We start from the raw sequence: 18267 nt of genomic DNA on the forward strand, positions 1-18267 counted from the left end.
AGATTCTTTACCATCTGAGCCCACCTGGGAAACCCATGTTAATAAAACAATGCACAATTATGAGCATAGTCTCTCCTTCCGAGAAGGCAATGGCAACCCACTCCAGTACTCTTGCCTGGAAAATCCCATGGATGGAGGAGCCTGGTAGGCTGCAGTCCATGGGGTCGCTAAGAGTCAGACACTACTGAGCGACTTCATTTTCACTTTTCACTTTCATGCATTGGAGAAGGAAATGGCAACCCACTCCAGTGTTCTTGCATGGAGAATCCCAGGGATGGGGGAGCCTGGTGGGCTGCCGTCTATGGGGTCGCACAAGAGTCAGACACAACTGAAGTGACTTAGCAGCAGCAGCAGTCTCTCCTTTCTCTATTATTTAGAGATGTCACAAGTCAAATTATGGTCCTTGAAATGTAGTCCGTGCTCCCCCAGCCATGCCAGGATGTCTGAAACTGGGAGTGGGCATCTTACACTTTGGTGAGAATATAAATTGATATAGCCACTATGGGGAACAGTATGGAGCTTCCTTAAAAAACTAAACACAACACACACAAAAACTACTGATATGGACTATACTGTAGACCTTTCTGTATTGAACATTGTTGCCCCATGTTTTGCTCCTCTTCTGCTTCTTACCTACTACTGAGACCATCTCAATTCCACTCAACCAAACCATATCCATCTTTCAAAGCCAGGCTGAGTTCAAAATTCTTCCTAACTCCCTCCCCAACCATCCAAGTCAGAAAATAAGAGCTGGTGGTAAGGACTCTAATAAGACATTTAAAAAGAATGAAACCTTTCTTTCACCTCACATATATACATTAAACTTTTATAATTCACTATACACATCCAGGTAAGGATTTTTCTGAATTAAAACATGGGTATTTTTTTGTAAAACATACCTCTTTAATACAAGCAAACTACCTCATCTGATATTCAACCAAAATAAAGGAACTGGTTCCAGCATGGCTAGAAAAGTGGCATGTAAGACTCCTCCTAAAAATGGGTATAATACAAACACAAGGTATAAAATACACTGTAATATAAACTACAAACTGTAGTGTAAAATGCATTGTAAACAGAATATAAATGCAATGTCTTTTAAGGGTAATTTACATTTGAGGACTTTGCAAAAGATAACTTTGTTTATATTTGACTTCCCTCTTTTTGTCATGACTTAAACACTCTAAGATGCAACGCCACACCACTTTTTAGAACAGCATGCTGGATAGCCAATTAATGACCCCAGTTTCCACTAAAATTCATACTAAAGCTTACTTAAAGAGTTTTAAGTACTGGGAGAAAAGTGGAAAAGGTAAAATCCTTACTACAGGTACTGCTTACCAATGAACCAGGAAGCGCCCAATAACTTAAGAGCTTCCTAAAGACGGAGACCATTTTTGACTCATTTTTACATTTTATGTTTTTCTATCACCAGTGCTAGCTCACATGGTAGGTTCACCACTAAATGCTTGAGGAGAGTTGAATGTGTGCCAGGAATAGAACTCTTCCTTTTTCTCTTTATAAAGAAAAATAAGCACTTTGGGAGAAAGCATTATGAATATTTGTTCAAGGAGAAGAGCAATCAACTTTCCTCTCTTTCCGTACAACCAAGTCTCTCGCAATACCACCCTCTGAGCTACTGAAAATCTCACCCTTAGGAACAGTTTTAGATTAACGGCATTCATTCTCTCTACCAAAATGTAGTATTGCAAGATTATTTCTAAAGATTTATTAGAGAAACAAAAATAATTAACTAATTAAAGGAGACACAGCTCTAGTCTTTAATACCCAAACAGCTGCCTTCTGTCAAATCACAACCAACCAGGAACTGACTTGGAAATTGGTAGAGTTTGAAACTGGCAAAGTTTTAAATTGGCAGGTAATATTAAAGTGGTTCATAAAAATGAAATTCTCCTATAATTCACTCCCCAAACACTAAGTGCCCACAAAATTTACAGAGCACTTCAGGGTTATATAGTAAAGAAATTATATGAAACTATTCACCCAAGAAGATTATGCACTGACTTCATAAGTCAGATACTTGAACGAATGGAGATCTGTTTTACCATATATATCTACACACCATATGTATATGTATATACACACACACACACACACACATATAAATTAGAGACAAGGAGGAGGAAAAAAAAAAAATCACTGAAATCTGTCTCTTACAAGAGGTTTTATGAAGAGCATCCCAGGATCTCAGAAGAAAAACACCGAGTTATGTTGCATAAAACACAGTTCCGTTGCATAAAAATCAGTTTTAGCACTAAACCGCGTAAAGTAAAAACCATGTGAAAAGTGAAAGCCAAATGTTAAAGAGTTTGTTCTACCACTGTGGTATAAGTCCAATAGTCATATGAATTGAAGGTGCCAATGAATAGAGTTCAAAACACAAATCTTCAGTTATTAAAACCAACTTAAGACCCAAAAAATTGTTACCAAACTTTCAAAAAGCAGGAAAGTTTCAAATTTAAAGTTTATCAAAATTTGATGCTATTTACCCTAACAAAAGGGCAACCCAGCCCAGTCTTTTGTTTACATTATTTTAGAAAAAGTAACAAGAAATTTTTTGTTTTGCAAACTTGGGAGGCTAGCAATTTCTCTCACATTTCCCTTCTTTAAATGTTACAACCACCTAAACAAAATTCACCTTAAGTCTCAAATTACCTACTAAACCAAAAAGACTAACAAAGATTCAAAAGTAAAGAGAATAAAGGGGCAGAGTTATTCATTATTGGCATAACATAAACATCCTTACTTAAAAGCATGTAGTAATGTTTCTTCACCGATGAGGAAAGTATTTCTAGGAATGTGCTCATTTTAACAAAATTCTCTTATAAATTGGATGTCTCAAAGAGTCAGTGGTAAAAACTTTTACTTACATTTGATTAGTATTAAAATAAAATGTTTCAAATTAGCTTTTTTTCAAACAAACAAAAACACTGTTCCTCATGATTTTCATTTCCAGATATAGTAACTGACAAGGTAGCTGTAATACACTGTGTGCATGATAATGCAGTAGACAGGATTTCATTACTTATTGTATCTGTCAATATATAATTTCTGGAATAAAGTCCACATAATTTACAACCACTGGGATATGTGTCTAAGGTATATGAAGCAGACATTCCATAAAACTCTGCACAATAATAGACTAGGAAATGTAAATTTTTTAGAATAAAATTAACTATTTCTATCATTAGTCACAATAGAAGTTGTTTAAAAATATACTTTGAAGTAAAATCAAAGAAACTAATCCTGGTCACAGGACAACACCATGAAACAATTCCACTGGAGGTTCAAAGTTCAACTTCCTTTATCCAGGAAAATACAAAGTTCAAATTCAAATCAAAAGTTATCTCTTTGCAGAAAAATAAATGACAAGGTCGTAGTAAAGAAACAGGTGTCAATTTGAGCCAAGAATCAGGTGGAGCAGGATAGTGCTGAATGCTAAATACTACATCAATAGTGCGAATTCAGTAAGAAATTTCCTATTTCTCTTACAAAACTCTCAGATTAGGAACCATATTTTAAAGAATTACTTTCAAATCTCCATTAAAGATTAGAACAGAAGAAAATATGTAAAACCCAAGGCAAAGCTAAAGACAGTGTCATAAAACCGCTGTTAAGTCATCTGGGTGATAGTACTGGCTTTGGCTGAGCTCCCTTTAACACCTACTAGATGAAAGGAGAAATCAAGAAAGAAACAGCACTGGGCCAGTCATAGCCTACAGTCTGGCTCACTGTCCCACCATGGACTTTGTCAGAAGACAATATGAGGTCACTCCCTACTAATAATACATCTTACAGAAATGGCTGAATCCACTCTTGCATTGTCCTAGTTTCTAAATGGCATGTTATAAACACAGTTTAATCAAGTTAAGATTAACAAATAAGATTATAATAAATAATGTAGTAAGATTTAATAAAGTTAAATCAAGAAAAGAGACAAGATACACTTTAAAATACCTTATTACATTGAAAAATCCATTTCTCACAAAGTTTAGATAAAAAGGAGGGGGAAAAGACCCCAATGTGAACAGCAAATTTTTAAAAAATTCCCTTACTCTGTATTTTCATACTTCTCAAGTTTAATCCTAACAGGATAGGATCTTTGTCTCCTCTGGATATAAAATATATGCTGTTTTAATCACACTTAAAGTTTTACAAATAACCTCTTCAAGTTCTTAGTTTCTATCTAACATTTAAAGTCATGTACGTAAACTACAAAAAGCTTGCTATTTTATAGTAAATGTTGTTTATGTAAAGCCATTTAAAAAAGCAATTTAATACAATGCCTAACATAAGGCTAGAGCTTCCCAGTTGGCTCAGTGGTAAAAGAATCCATCTGCCAATGCAGGAGACACAGGAGACTAGGGTTCGATCCTGAGTTAGGAAGATCCCCTGGAGGAGGAAATGGCAACCAACTCTAGTGTTCTTGCCTGGGAAATCCCATGGAGAGGAGCCTGGTGGGCTAGAGTCCACGGGGTTGCAAAGAGTCACGACTTAGCAATTAAACAACAACAACAAAGGCTATTAAGGAAATTAAAAAAAAACCCACTCTTTTTAAAAAGAAATCAACAACTTGCTTAGAAAGAAGAATATTAATCTCAGATGACATATAGTGGTATCCTTTAGATATTAATGAAGCAGAGTGTATCTTTAAAAAATAAGCATACTATTCGGAACTTTACCATTAGTGATTACAAAATGTGTTATACCCAGTACACTTTATTTTGGCTAAATGTTTAAGACAGTATGCAAGACGGAAAATTCTTATTACTACAAAAATATCAACTACATTCTGGGGTATGTGATTTTTTTTTTAAGTTAATTAACATCACTGAATACACTCTAAACTTTTGAATTATTTTCATAAATTTTATATAAAGGCTGAGAAATGAATAACATGTGGACTAGACTAATATCAAAGGAAGACACAATTCCCCAGTCTTCTAAAAGAATCACAGTCACTTGAGATTATAACTTCCTCTTCAATCATCTTTGAAACTATTTCAAAAACTAAGTAACACTTTTATGCTGCTGCTGCTGCTGCTGCTAAGTCGCTTCAGCCCGCCAGGCTCCCCCATCCCTGGGATTCTCCAGGCAAGAGTACTGGAGTTGGGTGCCATTGCCTTCTCCAACACTTTTATACATACCCCTAATTAATCAAAACAAAACACAAAGCAATGATGCAAATGTTCTCAATATTCCCTGATTCATGGATATGAACTAAATAGCACTTAGACCAATAATACTGTATATACAGTATCTTGCATATTACAGAGAGCGCCTGACTGGCTGAATTACTGTCTCCAAAGCCTTTCCTCTACCTTTCTAAGTTTGAATTAAGAATTTTTTTAACTCAAAAAACTGTGAGATGTTTAAAGTCTGCCAAAGTTTTTTTAATTAACAATAAAAAGAATAAAATAAAAAGAAAATCTCACATAAACCCATAAGTTTAAAATGAATGTAATGGAACAGACCACATGAAGAAAATCTTAATTAAGATTGCACAGAAATGTGAGTGTGTGTGTATACATCCACAATACACACACATATGGATACTGCACCACAAACCATCAGTTTCCATTAAGCCTAAGGAATACTAAGAAGATATTCCCAAAGTGAGCTGCTGAGAAAAAAAAGTGAGGGAGACATGTTCAATTTTTCTCCAGAATTTTCCAGCATTTTGCAGTGTAGGGATGGACTGATTTTTTCCACTCCAAGTCATTATTATGCAGACCATTATAATTTGATTCACTGTATATTCAGTAGAACACACTCAGAAAAAAAAAAAACCAGCTTAATTTCTAGTAACGTTATAGTCATAATTCTCTCCCCTTCAAATATCTCAGGAAACAGAATCACATTTCACCAATGCTGAAATGACCAGCGATGTTAATCGACAACAAATACAATGAGGGCTATTACCTCCTATCCGATTTCACTGTACGCTGTACGCAGTCTGATCAATGCTTTGAAATTAGCAAGTATGCCATAAACGTAACGAGCTTTGCAGCAAATTTTAGTAGCATAAAAGATACCAGGGCAACGGGGGCCTTTGCAACCCACCACTTCAACAAAATTCCGTAAAATCAAAGATTTACAAAAGATTTTACTCCGGGAGGCACCTAGATCTTCCTTCGAAACCCAGACTACTCAACAGCTCCCTGAAAAAATACACCATTCTACCACAAATCGCATATTGTACACCATCGGTACACAGACACCTGAACCACCTGGGCTAACAAGAGTTAGGCTGTCAGCTCCGAGGTGTTGCTAGTGTGTAAGAAACACTGAAGCAGCTAAGGTCTCTCAGGTACACTAGGTGGTAACCTTGGCATCAAGTGCCTTAGTAATAAAGATCTTTTCCTCTATAAGAAAATGCATTAAGGCTATTCCAAAGAATATGCTACAATCCTGAGGACCTCTTCCACAAAGGAGAACAGAAAAACGCTGGTTTTTCCTCTAGTCAAAACCTGCGGCGGGAGATGGAGCTACGAACTAAGGAAACCCAGCTTCTGGTAGCAATCCTGTGACAGCTAGCAGAGGAGCCCGCCCAAGCCAGAGCTCAGTTTTCCTACCCGCAAAATGGGAATCAGCACCGCCACCCCCTCCTCACTGACAGGGAGTCCGGCACACCCTGGAGGTCTAGGATTACCCTGGATGATAAGCGGTGGGGTGGGGCTGCCGCTCCCCAGGCGCCCACCCCGGACTCCCCCGACTCCGCGACAGAAAGACAGGGCCGGCGTACCTGGCTTCACAGTCTTGAGACGGATGGGCTCGCGGAAGTGGCGGATGACAGCCAGGGTGTCCCTGTTGGTGAGCCCGCTGACAGGAGTCCCGTTCACCTCCAGCAGCACATCCCCGGGGCTGGGCGCCTTGCCCGAGACGACGCAGCAGGTGCCCCCGCCGGGCTCCTCGCGGAGCCGCCCCAGGTAGGGGAACTCGCCGCGCTCCGCACCGCCCCGGATCTCGGCGCCCAAGTCGCCCGGGGCCCCGGCCCAGGACACCGCGCACTCCTGCACCTTGCTGAGCCAGTGCTTCTTCTTCTTCAACGTCTTCGACATCACGAACCCCGCTGCACCATGGGGGAGACCCCGCGCGGGCGGCGGGGGCGCCGCTCTGGCCCCCTCTCAGCCTGGGGGCCCCGGGCGGCCCGCGCAGCCCGGCGAGGGGGGCCTCGCCGCTCCGGCGTCCCCCTCGCCGACCACAGCCCGCTGGGGGCCGGGCCGCTCCGAACCCCGAGACGCCCCTCGGACACCTCTCCCGGCGGCGATCCTCGGGTCTAACAGGGCTCCGCGAGGGCCACCCGGGTTAAGCTGAAGAAAGGAGAAGGGGATCGTCCCCGGGCGGCTCCAGAGGGGTTTCGGGCGGGGTCACAGCCGACGGCTGGCCCCCGGGCTCTGCGCGGGAGCGGCGGGAAAGGCAGAAGCAGGGGGGCGGGGAGATGGAGCCGGAACCGGGAAAAATCCGTCGGGGGCGCGCAGAAGCGCGCGTAGACCCGTCGCAGGATCGATCGTGGCCGCTGCGGACCTGGATCGCGGAGACCAACGCCTGCCCAAGCTGCCAGGAAACTGCCGCTTTCAAACCCGCCGCAACCTCCTCCTCCCTCTTCCCTTCCCCCCGCCCTCGCCCATCCCTCATTCAGAGCCCCGCCCCCTCCCGCCGCGCGGCGCCCGGCGCGCTGCCGTCACGGGCCAGGCGCTTGGGAAAGAGCCCAAGCACTCGACACTCTCGCTGGGGATTGGCCCTCGGAGGAAAGGGGGCGGATCCCCGACGAGAACGCTAACCACCGATTGGATGATTGAAGTGAAGGAGGCGGGCACTAGAATGACTGAAGTTTAAAGAGGGTGGAAGAAAGTTTGAAGAGTCAGGGAGGGCGAGGAGGAGGGGCAGGGGAGTGGGACCCGCTCCAGAACGCAGGGCCGAGAGAGGCCCTCGGTGTGGCGGCCGGAGCAAGGAGAAAACTCGGATAGAAGAGCTGCCGAACTCCCCGAGGTGGAGGCCTGGCTGGCGGGCTGGGTGGAGGTGGGGGCGGAGCCTGGGCGCCTGTCTTCACGGGGCACTGAGACTAGCTGGGGTACTTTGGAGGGCAGGCGTCGTGCTGCGTCCGAGAACAGAGGTGGCAGAGCCTCGGGGTAGCCAGTTACAGCCGACCACTTAAAGTGAGTCAACGTTTCTCGTTCGTTCCTTTCTTCAGAGTCAACGTTTCTCGTTCGTTCATTTCTTCAGCAAAAGTTATTATCCTTTGAGGCAGACTCCGGAGTCTGGTTGATGGAAGGTAAAACAGAGTCCTGCATACCAGCTGTGTGACCTCAAATTGGACAACCTCTCTGAGCCACAGCATCTTCGGCTGATAAGTGGAGATAATTATACCCTCCCAAGTTGTTGTACATGAGTTTGAGCAAGCTCCAGGAGTTGGTGATGGACAGGGAAGCCTGGCGTGTTGCAGTCCATGGGGTCACAAAGAGTCGGACACGACTGAGCGACTGAACTAAAGTTGTAAAGATTACATGAGGTACCTATAAAATCAGTATAGTGCCTGGCAGGGAGTAGGTACTTCTTACCATTTAGTTGCTGATGAAGAGGAGGACGACTTTATGTCAGACACTGTGCTAGAATACTGGGGTTCAAGAGTGAGGAAAACGGAAGTCCTGTTCTCAAGGAGATCACAGTCTAGTAGGAGAGACTGACAAGACTGCTGAGGGCCGGAGGGAGGGGGAGGAAGCAGAGGGGACGGGGGCTGGACTGTGGGGGGGGGGGGAAGATGGCTATAATGTGGATTAGGAACCAGCTAGCAAACCTGGGCTGGCATCCTGGCATGCTACTTACTTGCTATCGGACCTTGGCCAAATCTCAGTTTCAAGCTCACTCACCTGTAAAGGAGGTGGAGAGAGAACTAACAGTGAATAAAGGACATGTTAGGCCCATCCAGCACTAATTTTTCACAACCTCTTATTAAACTTTCTCTCCTCCCCAATTCGGCTCACACTCTCCCCTGTCTTTGTATTTAAAACAATCCTATCCATCCTCAGCCCAAATGCCATCTCTTCCAGGTCACCTTGTCCTCAGGTGGAAAGTGTTTCCTCTGAGCTAGGATACTTTCACTTTTGCAGTAAGACATTTATATAGTTTCCTGTCTTCCTTTAATGGTTGGGGAAAGCCCTTATTTAAACTATGAATAACTCCACAATCTCACCACATCTCAGACTGGCCCAAGCTTCAACAGCTGCAGTAATTTTGTTCACACCATTATATCAGTCAGGGCCTCCACAGGAAACAAATGGTACTTTACAAAGATATGGGCAAGGTGTGGGAAACCACAAGGGAAATATGGAACCCTGAGGCTATAAGCTGCTCCATCTGTAGAAAGCAAGGGAAAGGAACAGGACCAAAACTCATCACAGAAAGGGCAGCCTGACAGGAGCCTGTGACCTTCAATCAGAGATGCAGTCAGCCTAAGTAATCACCCAAGGACAAAGCCAGAGGATTTCTCTCTCACTCACCTCTCTCCTCCATCCTCCTGCTGGTACATCCCAATAGACAGATCCAACCAGGAGCCAGAGAGCAGGAGAGCCTTTTGAAAGTCCCTATCAGTCAATCAGACAGAGAAGAGGAAGCAGCACATCCAGAGAGAAAAAGGGAAAATAACCAGCAGAGAGATCATGTGGATTGCTCAGATTTACACAGATCTGAGACATAGCTGGAGTATTTTTTTCTGAACTACTACCTACACTAACAGATTCCTGGATGAAGTCTTAATAATCTCCACTTGATTTATTTTTGCAGCAATTCTGGGAAAACATCTTTTCTTGCCCAGATTGTATCTATCAGGATATCTTTAGCCACAACGAATGGAGTATCTAACAGTAACTTAAAGCATGGAGTTATTTATTACATCTTTAACATGAGGTTCAAATGAATGTAGTCTTGGGCTTAGTTCAGCAGCACAATTACATCACTGAGGACCCAAGCTCTTTTTGTGCCTGCTCTCTAACATCATATTCATGTTAGGTTTTATCTCCAGGCTTCTCACCTCTAGATTGCAGTGTGGCTGCCGTAGCTCCAGACATCACATCCTCAGAGGTCAAGCAGGAAGGGAAGGTTGTACAAGCAGGAAGGGAAGGAAAGGTACTGCTCTACCATTTTTCTGAAGGAGAAAAATCTTTCCCAGACTGCCCTCCCCCTGCCATAGAATCTTCCTTATTAGCCAGGAAATGGTCACATGCCCACTGCAGACCAGTCACTGACAAGAAAATGGAATTGCCATGGTTCAGTGACATCATGAGTCACTCTGAGCAAAATAGGGGTTCTGTTTCTTGAGGAGAAAGTGGGAATGATTGTTCAGTACATGCCCAACAGTGTCTGCCACATGCCTCAACCACAAATAAGTTATATTGACCCTTAACAGAAAACTGCAATAATTAGGAGCTTGAGTTCTGGAGTCAGACTGGAAATCTCAGCTTTTCTACTTACTAGCTCTGAGATCTTGAGTAAACTTTTGTCTAACCTTGGTTTCCTCATCCACAAAATAGGTATAATAACAGTACTCACCTGAGTTGTGAGAACTGAATGGAGCTATTTGAGTCAAGCAAGCACTTAACATATGGTCATATAAACAAACACTCGAGTTATTTTAGTTTGTGCTAAATAGTAATATCTATGACAAGGCCAAAGGCATTGCTAAATCACCTTTATAACTCTCTATTTGATTCACCCCTCTTAACAAGCTTAGATTCAGTTTTAAAATAGTCTAGAAATAAGCTGCAAACCCCAGTGAATTAATTCTGGTAAGATACTAGTCTGGAAATTACTGCATAATTAAAGAAGTCACATTGCAAATGTCTCTCTCTAAAATGGCACCTAACCAAATAATCAGATCATATCCATATTGATCAGTTTCCCAAACCTAATGCTTGGCTTAATAGTTGTGATTTCCATTGGGGAATCTTATAAGCTAAACAATATGGAATCTGGCTTAACAAAAACAAATGATACAGTTGAATATGATGATCTCCAAGGTTTCTTGGGGCTCCCTCTATCCATCTAATCTATGGAAACATAGATGTGTGTCAATATGCAGAACTCATGTATTGGGCCCCACAATGGCTGCAGTGGCTCCAACTAACAACATCCAATGACAGGAAGAAGTATGTCTCCTTTCCTCATTTCCTTTTAGCAGATCAAGGAAACTTTTCGCCAAAGGCCCCAGCAACAGTTTTTCTCTCTCTCATTGGTTGGACTTGCCCAGATACCCTTTCCTGAATCAAAGGGGCAAAGGGTAATGAAATACTTTTATCCAGTTTCCCCTTCTAGTGCTCAGAGAGGAATCTAGTGTCCTGTAAAGTGCATGGCTGCATAATACCTGAACATAGTTTGGCAGGGAAGGGGTCTCTTAGCAAATCTGAAGAGGAGAGATTGCTTGATTTGCTCCTAATATATATTACATATGGGCTTCTCTAGTGGCTCAGACAGTAAAGAATCTGCCTGACAATGCAGGAGACCTGGGTACCATCCCTGGTCAGGAAGATCTGCTGGAGAAGGGAATGGCTACCCACTCCAGTGTTCTTGCCTGGAGAATTCTGTGGACAGAGGAGCCTAGAGGGCTACAGTACATGGGGTCACAAAGAGTCAGACACGACTGAGCACACACACACACATATATACACCGAGTGTATGTACTACATACACTCACATACATGTTTTTTGACAAGGTGAAAAGTTTATTTTTTTTGTATAATATTGTTTTCTGTTCCTAATGAAATTTAAGTATTCCCTGACTAACACTTTCACTTAAGCGGAAAACTTCAGAAGGGCAAGTGTAAATTCACAAATTCTCTCAAATGACCCAGGCTTACTTACTCCATTATACAGAGATGCATCATATTGAGGTTTGTGTGCCAACAACTCTAAGGGCATCTCTCCCCTGAATAGTTCCCCTGGAGCAGTGCATGGCTCTGTGCCAAAGCAAAGCAAGTGTAGGGAGAACTTTTTATTTACTTTTACATTCTCATTATTTCTTTCATGGAAACCTGAATCTCTAATAACAGTAAATCAAATCATCATATTTATGATGAAGTCATTCTCAAGTCTTAAGGTGGCAGAGCATGGGGGAGAAGTGGAGTGGAAAAATAACAAATATTTGCCTTCTACGCAGAATACAGGAACATTTATTCTGCTTTTATTTCCACAGATGATAATGAAATCATCTTGGATTTTAAAAATTCTGATCCACAAAATCTTTCACTGCCTTAGAAAATGTTCATGCTTACCTGTATTGTGGAAATGATATATGTAATACAGCCTAACATTAATAACCTAACTGAACTCAGGATTAATATTCTATTGTATCTTTACATTTTATTAGCATTTTTATTTGCCTAGGCCTGTGGGCTCATTTGTATGCTAATGCTAAAATATGCTCACTTATAAAAGCAATTACATAGAAAATTTTATTTCAGTTAGACAAACTAATTTATTGTCAAAATATGTATCACTTTTTATACATAAATGTGCATTTTTGGCCATAGGTGCACTTGCCTGCAAATGACCAAACGCATCAAGCCCAAATTCACAGAACAATAGGAACATTCAAAACCAAGTACACTGCCAACATGCTTTGAAAGAGGTTAGTTAAGCAGTCAGATGTCAGGTTTTCCAGACAAAGTAGGACAAAGAGAACACTGAATGAAAGAGAAAATACCAAAATACCCATCTTTTATCTTTTAGCTTAACTATAACCTCCTACTCAAGACCAGCTTTGCTTTCCCACAGCAGGATGCCATCTCATCCTTCTCCAAAACCAATAGCACGTTGTCTCTGCTTTCTTTTCCAGTAGACCTCAAGATCCTTAAGAACATGGCCCCTTTTTGAGTCACTGGTGTATCCTCCATCAAGTTGAGCACTTTGTCTTCAGTGAGCATTCACTTGTTCAAAAAGCAGAAAGTACCTGTTATGAGCAGGCATTGTTTTAGGTGCTGTGCTGTGTGCTGAGTCGCTTCAGTTGTGTCCAGCTCTTTGCAGTCCCATGGACTGTAGCCCTCCAGGCTCTTCTGTCCATGGGATTCTCCAGACCAGAATACTGGAGTGGGTTGTCATTTCCTTCTCCAGTTTTGGGTGCTGGTTTACAGCAATGAACAGACTTGCAAGGTCCCTCCTTTTGTGGGGAAGAAGACAGTGTAGGAGAGGAAAAAGTTTTACCCAAGCCTCTTAGGGTCCCTAGCTGGGTCCAAAAATTAGATTGGCAAAGACAGAGTAATAGGGGAAAAGTATACGAATTTATGTAATATAAGTTGTATGTGACATGAGAGCCTTCATAAGGAAATGAAGACCAGAAGAAATGGTAAGCCTGAGTGTTTTTATGCTACTGACAAAGAGTGGAAAGACCTGGAAAGATATGATGAAGAGGATGAGCTAAGTGTAGTAAACTGAGGGAATTTAGCAAGGCCTGTTTGCTCAGATTCTTCCCCACTATCTGTCCATCTTGGATATGAGGATGTTTCTTTCCTGCAGGTATAGGAAGAGTACCTCTCACCTGAGGGCCAGATGAGCTGCTTCAGGGATGAAGTACTGGAGGACAGAGAGAAATTCCTGCTTCTGCCAGTTTCTTCAGATTCCTTCAGCTTAAAATATTCAGTGCCAAACGGCCATATTTTGGGGTATCATTTCCTGAATCCCATCAACAGCAAACCCAAAACAAGTAAATGATCAAGCGAGTTTCCCGTAGTAATAGTGGTGGTGGTGCTTAGTCAATCAGTTGTGTCTGACTTTTTGCAACTCCATGGACTGTAGCCCACCAGGCTGCTCCGTCCATGGAATTCTCCAGGCAAGAATACTGGAGTGGGTTGCCATTCCCTTCTCCAGGGGATCTTCCTGACTCAGGGATCAAACCCTTGTCTCCTGTGTTTCCTGCAGTGGCAGGCAGATTCTTTACCACTAGTGCCACCTGGGAAGCCCCCCACCCCCCTACCCCCACTACCCCTTGTAGTAATAGTAGTATAATTAAAAGATGAAATATAAGTGATGGGTGATCAGGAAAGGAGAGAGACTACATTAGACGAGGTCACAGAGAATCTCTGGCTAAGAAGGTTACAGTTTGCCAAGACCTGAATGACAAGTAAGAGGAAATTAACTGAGGACCAGAGATCCAAGAATTCCAGGCCAATTTCAGACCTTGGGTCTGAAATTGAAGAACAGAGGAGTGCTAAGGTGGCTGGAGCCTGGTTACCCAGGAGAGAGTGGTAGGAAAAGAATTCAGAGAGGAATGCTAGAGGCAAGATCACATACGGCCTTTCAGCCAAGGCAAGGACTTTAAATTTTATTCAGAGCACAATGAGTTTTAAGGAGAGAAGTAGACTGATGGTTCTGATTGCTACAGAAAGAAGGATGGAGGTTACAGTAGAAGCAGGGAAGTCAGAGAGAAACCTGGTATAGGCGCCCCATGATAGATGACCGTGGCATGCAGGGTAGAAACAATGAAGATGAAAATTTGTTGAATGCACTGTGGAAATCAGAAATTATAGTTTTAATTTCCTAGACTGATCACAGTTAAAGAAATATGTTACAATTGTATTTAATAAGAAGCTTTGTGGAATGTAATTGCTTTGTTGAAATGTCCCTTCACCGTAAGATAAGGAAGAAGTTAGAAAATAAAGTGGGAGAAATTCTTAATTAAGTTTAAATTTATACAGGTTCTTTTATTATGTTTATTGAGAAGAGCATCCAGAGAGATGGAATGTTAATTTCAAGGTTTTTGTTTAATCTCTTAGGAAGGTAGCATCCACTCAAAGCATATGATGCTTATGAAACAACATATATTGTTTTTTTTCATCTATTGGGTGTGTTGTTTTAAGAAGTGAAATTTGTTTCTTAGCTTAAAAAGGAGCTCACAAACTTGGTTTCAAAATAGCTTTCCCATCATATAAAAATCTAGGTTTTTTGACTAGTTAGAACTTCAGGCCCTTGAGTCTTATTTTCTCATTGCAGACTGAAAGCTAATAAACAGTGCCTTCGGTGGATTCCAGTACAACACACTATGTGAAGTTCCCTGTCTTCAACAGAAGGAAAATTCTCATTTACTTGGCTGAGATTAGGTGAAGCATTTCCAAACGCACACTCCCAAATTTCACGGTAAAGATGATTAGAAACACACCACATGAGCTTAAAATAAACACACCCCATTCAAAAACTGGGTACTGTGGCCTTTCTTATACTTAACAAAAATATAAAGATAACATCTCTATTCCCCTTTATTCAAAAAGGGAGAGTAACCTCATTGGATTTGGGGTGAGGGAGGGAAGGACTGAGTTTCAGTTAAGAAGCAGAGCAACATGCTAGATAGTATGGGTTCTGATGAAGTGTTTCTGTGCGTAGAACCTGAAGTTAATTTTGGCACATTTAAATATGTAATAGCTGTCTGTTAAGAGAGTATATCTGAAAAGTTCTTGTCACAAGAGAAAAAAAATTGTAACTGTGTGGTGATGGGTGTTAATTAGACTTAACGTGGTGCTCATTTTACAACATATGCATATATATATTAAATTATGCTCTACACTTGAAACTTATATAATGCTATATGTCAATTATACAATAAACAACTGTCCATTCACAGTTTGATGGGCACAACGGACAAAGAGAGCAACTGGTTATATCAATAGCAAACCTTCAGAAGCACTAATACAAAAAATACTTGGTTAATGTTCAAGGTTACCACTTCAGTCTTGTTGCGTTAGAGAATGTTAATAGGTTGAAATTCTCACCTTTGCAAGTTGTTACAGACTGAACAGTGTTACCCTACCCCAACTCATATGAAGCCTAAACCCCAAATTTGACAGTATTTGGTAACTGGACCTTTAAGGAGGTAATTAAGGTTATGTGAAGTCATAAGGGTGGGGCTCACCAATTCAATAGGATTGGTGGCCTCTTGAGAGATTTCCCTCCCACTTGACTCTACGCCAGCTACACTAGCCTTCTTGCAATTCCTTCAACATGCCAGAAATGTTCCTGCCTCAGATCTCCCTCTGCCTAAAATGCTTTTACTCACCGGGGTATTTTCATGACTCATTCCTTTGCCTCCTCTTGACATTGGCTCAAGTGCCACTTAGGCATGGACTCTATTTGACCTTACTATTTAAAAATGTGACATTCCCTCAACTACTAAACCTCCATACCCTCCTCTCTTCTTACCTTAGTGTACAGTATTTACAACTTTCTGATGTACTATATAACTCACTTAATATCTCTCTTATTTTTGTCTGCCTCTGCCCTAAAGTATAAGTTCTGTGAGGGCAGGGGTCTTTGTTTTGTTCACTGATTTATTCACAGTGCCTAGAATAGCACCTAGCTTAATAGTTTGGACTCAAATAATACTTGTTTGCTCAAGTGCTTTCCCTTCAGAGTTCTTTCAGATATATTAACTATGCAGGGTAATTTAATCTTCACAATAATTTTAAACAATGCAGTCTTTAAAATAATCCTGTGCAGTAGTTGTCATGCATATTCCTATTCAATAGTGGGTCAGAAAGGTCACTATAGTCATCCACACATTTTTCAACATTATATGTCAGTCAAAACAATCAGATATTTTCTCCATATCTAGACTTTTTTTCCTATACTGTGGTGATCATTCTAAGAAATTTTCCTGTGGAACAATATGTTAAAACACTCGAATTTAGAAATAGTGGTCTCTAGTGCAACTGCATCAGAATGGTTAAAATGGAAAAAAAAAAAAAAAAAAAACCTGGCTTTATTAATTGCTAACAAAAACAGTAGACACCTGAGAACTCTTATACACTGCTAATGAGAATGTAAATTGGTTCAACCACTTTGGTAAACTGGCAGGTTCTAATAAAGTTAGTAAATGTATACCCTAGGATCCATAAATTCTACTCTTGGGTGTATACCCAACAGAAATGAGTATGTATGTTCTCCAAAAGATCTATACAAAAATTATTCATAAGAGCCCTAAACTGGAAGCAACCCAAATGTCCATTAAGATTAGAATGGCCACATAAATCTTGGTACATTCTTAGAGTACTATACAGCAATGGGAGAAAAAAACACAACACAAAAAAATGGATGAATGTCATAAGCATAATTTTAAGCAAAAGCAAACATACACAAAAGTACACATTATATAATTCCACTGATATGAATTTCAAGAACAGGCACAAGTTCTGAATAATGATTACCTTTGAGGGAATATTAGCCTAAAGAGGCCAAAAGGACTTCCTAGGGTCTCGGTAATGTTCTATATCTAGATCTGGGTAGTGTTTTAAAGAGTATGTTTGAAGGGTATGTGTGCTTAGGTGCTCAGTTGTGTCCAACTCTTTGCAACACCATGGACCCCCATGTGACCCCACCAGACTCCTCTGTACATGGGGATTCTTCAGGCAAGAATACTGGAGTGGGTTGCCATGCCCTCCTCCAGGGGATCATCTTCCCAAGTGAAAGTGAAGTCACTCAGTTGTATCCAATTCTTTGTGACCCCATGGACTGTAGCCTACCAGGCTCCTCTGTCCATGGGATTTTCCAGGCAAGAGTACTGGAGTGGGTTACCATTTCCTTCTCCAGGGGATCTTCCCGACCCAGGGATCGAACCTGGGTCTCCCACATTGCAGGCACATCTTTATTGTCTGAGCCACCAAGGAAGTCTTTTATAGGGTATAAATATATGCATAAATTAATCTAGCTGTACACTTAAGACTATACACTTTATTGCAAACCATGTGACCAACAAGGGTTTAATTTCCAAAATATACAAACAGCTTATGCAACACAAAAAACCAAACAAGCCAATCAAAAACAATGGCAGAAGAGCAAAATAGATATTTGTCCAAAGAAGACATACAGATGGTCAACAGGCACATGAGAAGTTACTCAATAGTGCTAATTATTAAAGAAATGCAAATCAAAATTACAATGAGGTACCACCTCCTACTGGTCAGAATGGTCATCATTAGGAAGTCTACAAATAACAAATGCTGAAGAGGGTGTGGAGAAAAGGGAACCCTTCTACCCTGCTGATGGGAATGTAGGTTGATGCAGCCACTATGGAGGTTCCTTAAAAAACTAAAATTAGAGTTACCATATGATCCTGCAATCCCGAACTCCTGGGCATGTATCTGGAGAAAACTATAATTCAAAAAGATACTTGCACTGCAGTATTTGTAGCAGCACAATTTACAATGGCCAAGACATAGAAGCAACCTAAATGTCCACTGAAATATGAAAGGATGAAGTTGTAGTAGATAT

The 18267-nt window shown here is 41.4% G+C and overlaps 1 protein-coding gene across 6 annotated transcripts in view; it reads right to left on the reverse strand.

The window, feature by feature from the left end:
• MAGI3 (membrane associated guanylate kinase, WW and PDZ domain containing 3) overlaps positions 1 to 18267 on the reverse strand; it is a 435962-nt gene that overhangs the window by 260438 nt on the left and 157257 nt on the right. For 3 of the 6 annotated variants that reach the window (XM_081493370.1, XM_081493369.1, XM_081493376.1), the window contains exon 1: positions 6767 to 7669. The exons of 2 other annotated variants lie outside the window; for them this stretch is intronic. In XM_081493370.1, coding sequence (XP_081349496.1) covers positions 6767 to 7082 — 316 coding nt within the window. In that variant the 5' untranslated portion in view covers positions 7083 to 7669. Of the gene's footprint in view, positions 1 to 6766; positions 7670 to 8847; positions 8892 to 18267 lie in introns of those variants that run through there. One more of the 6 variants, XM_081493374.1, reaches the window with a different exon arrangement.

The sequence above is a fragment of the Giraffa tippelskirchi genome, chromosome 5 (assembly GCF_054371585.1).
Source record: "Giraffa tippelskirchi isolate mGirTip1 chromosome 5, T2T-mGirTip1v1.2.pri, whole genome shotgun sequence".
Lineage (NCBI taxonomy): Eukaryota > Metazoa > Chordata > Mammalia > Artiodactyla > Giraffidae > Giraffa > Giraffa tippelskirchi.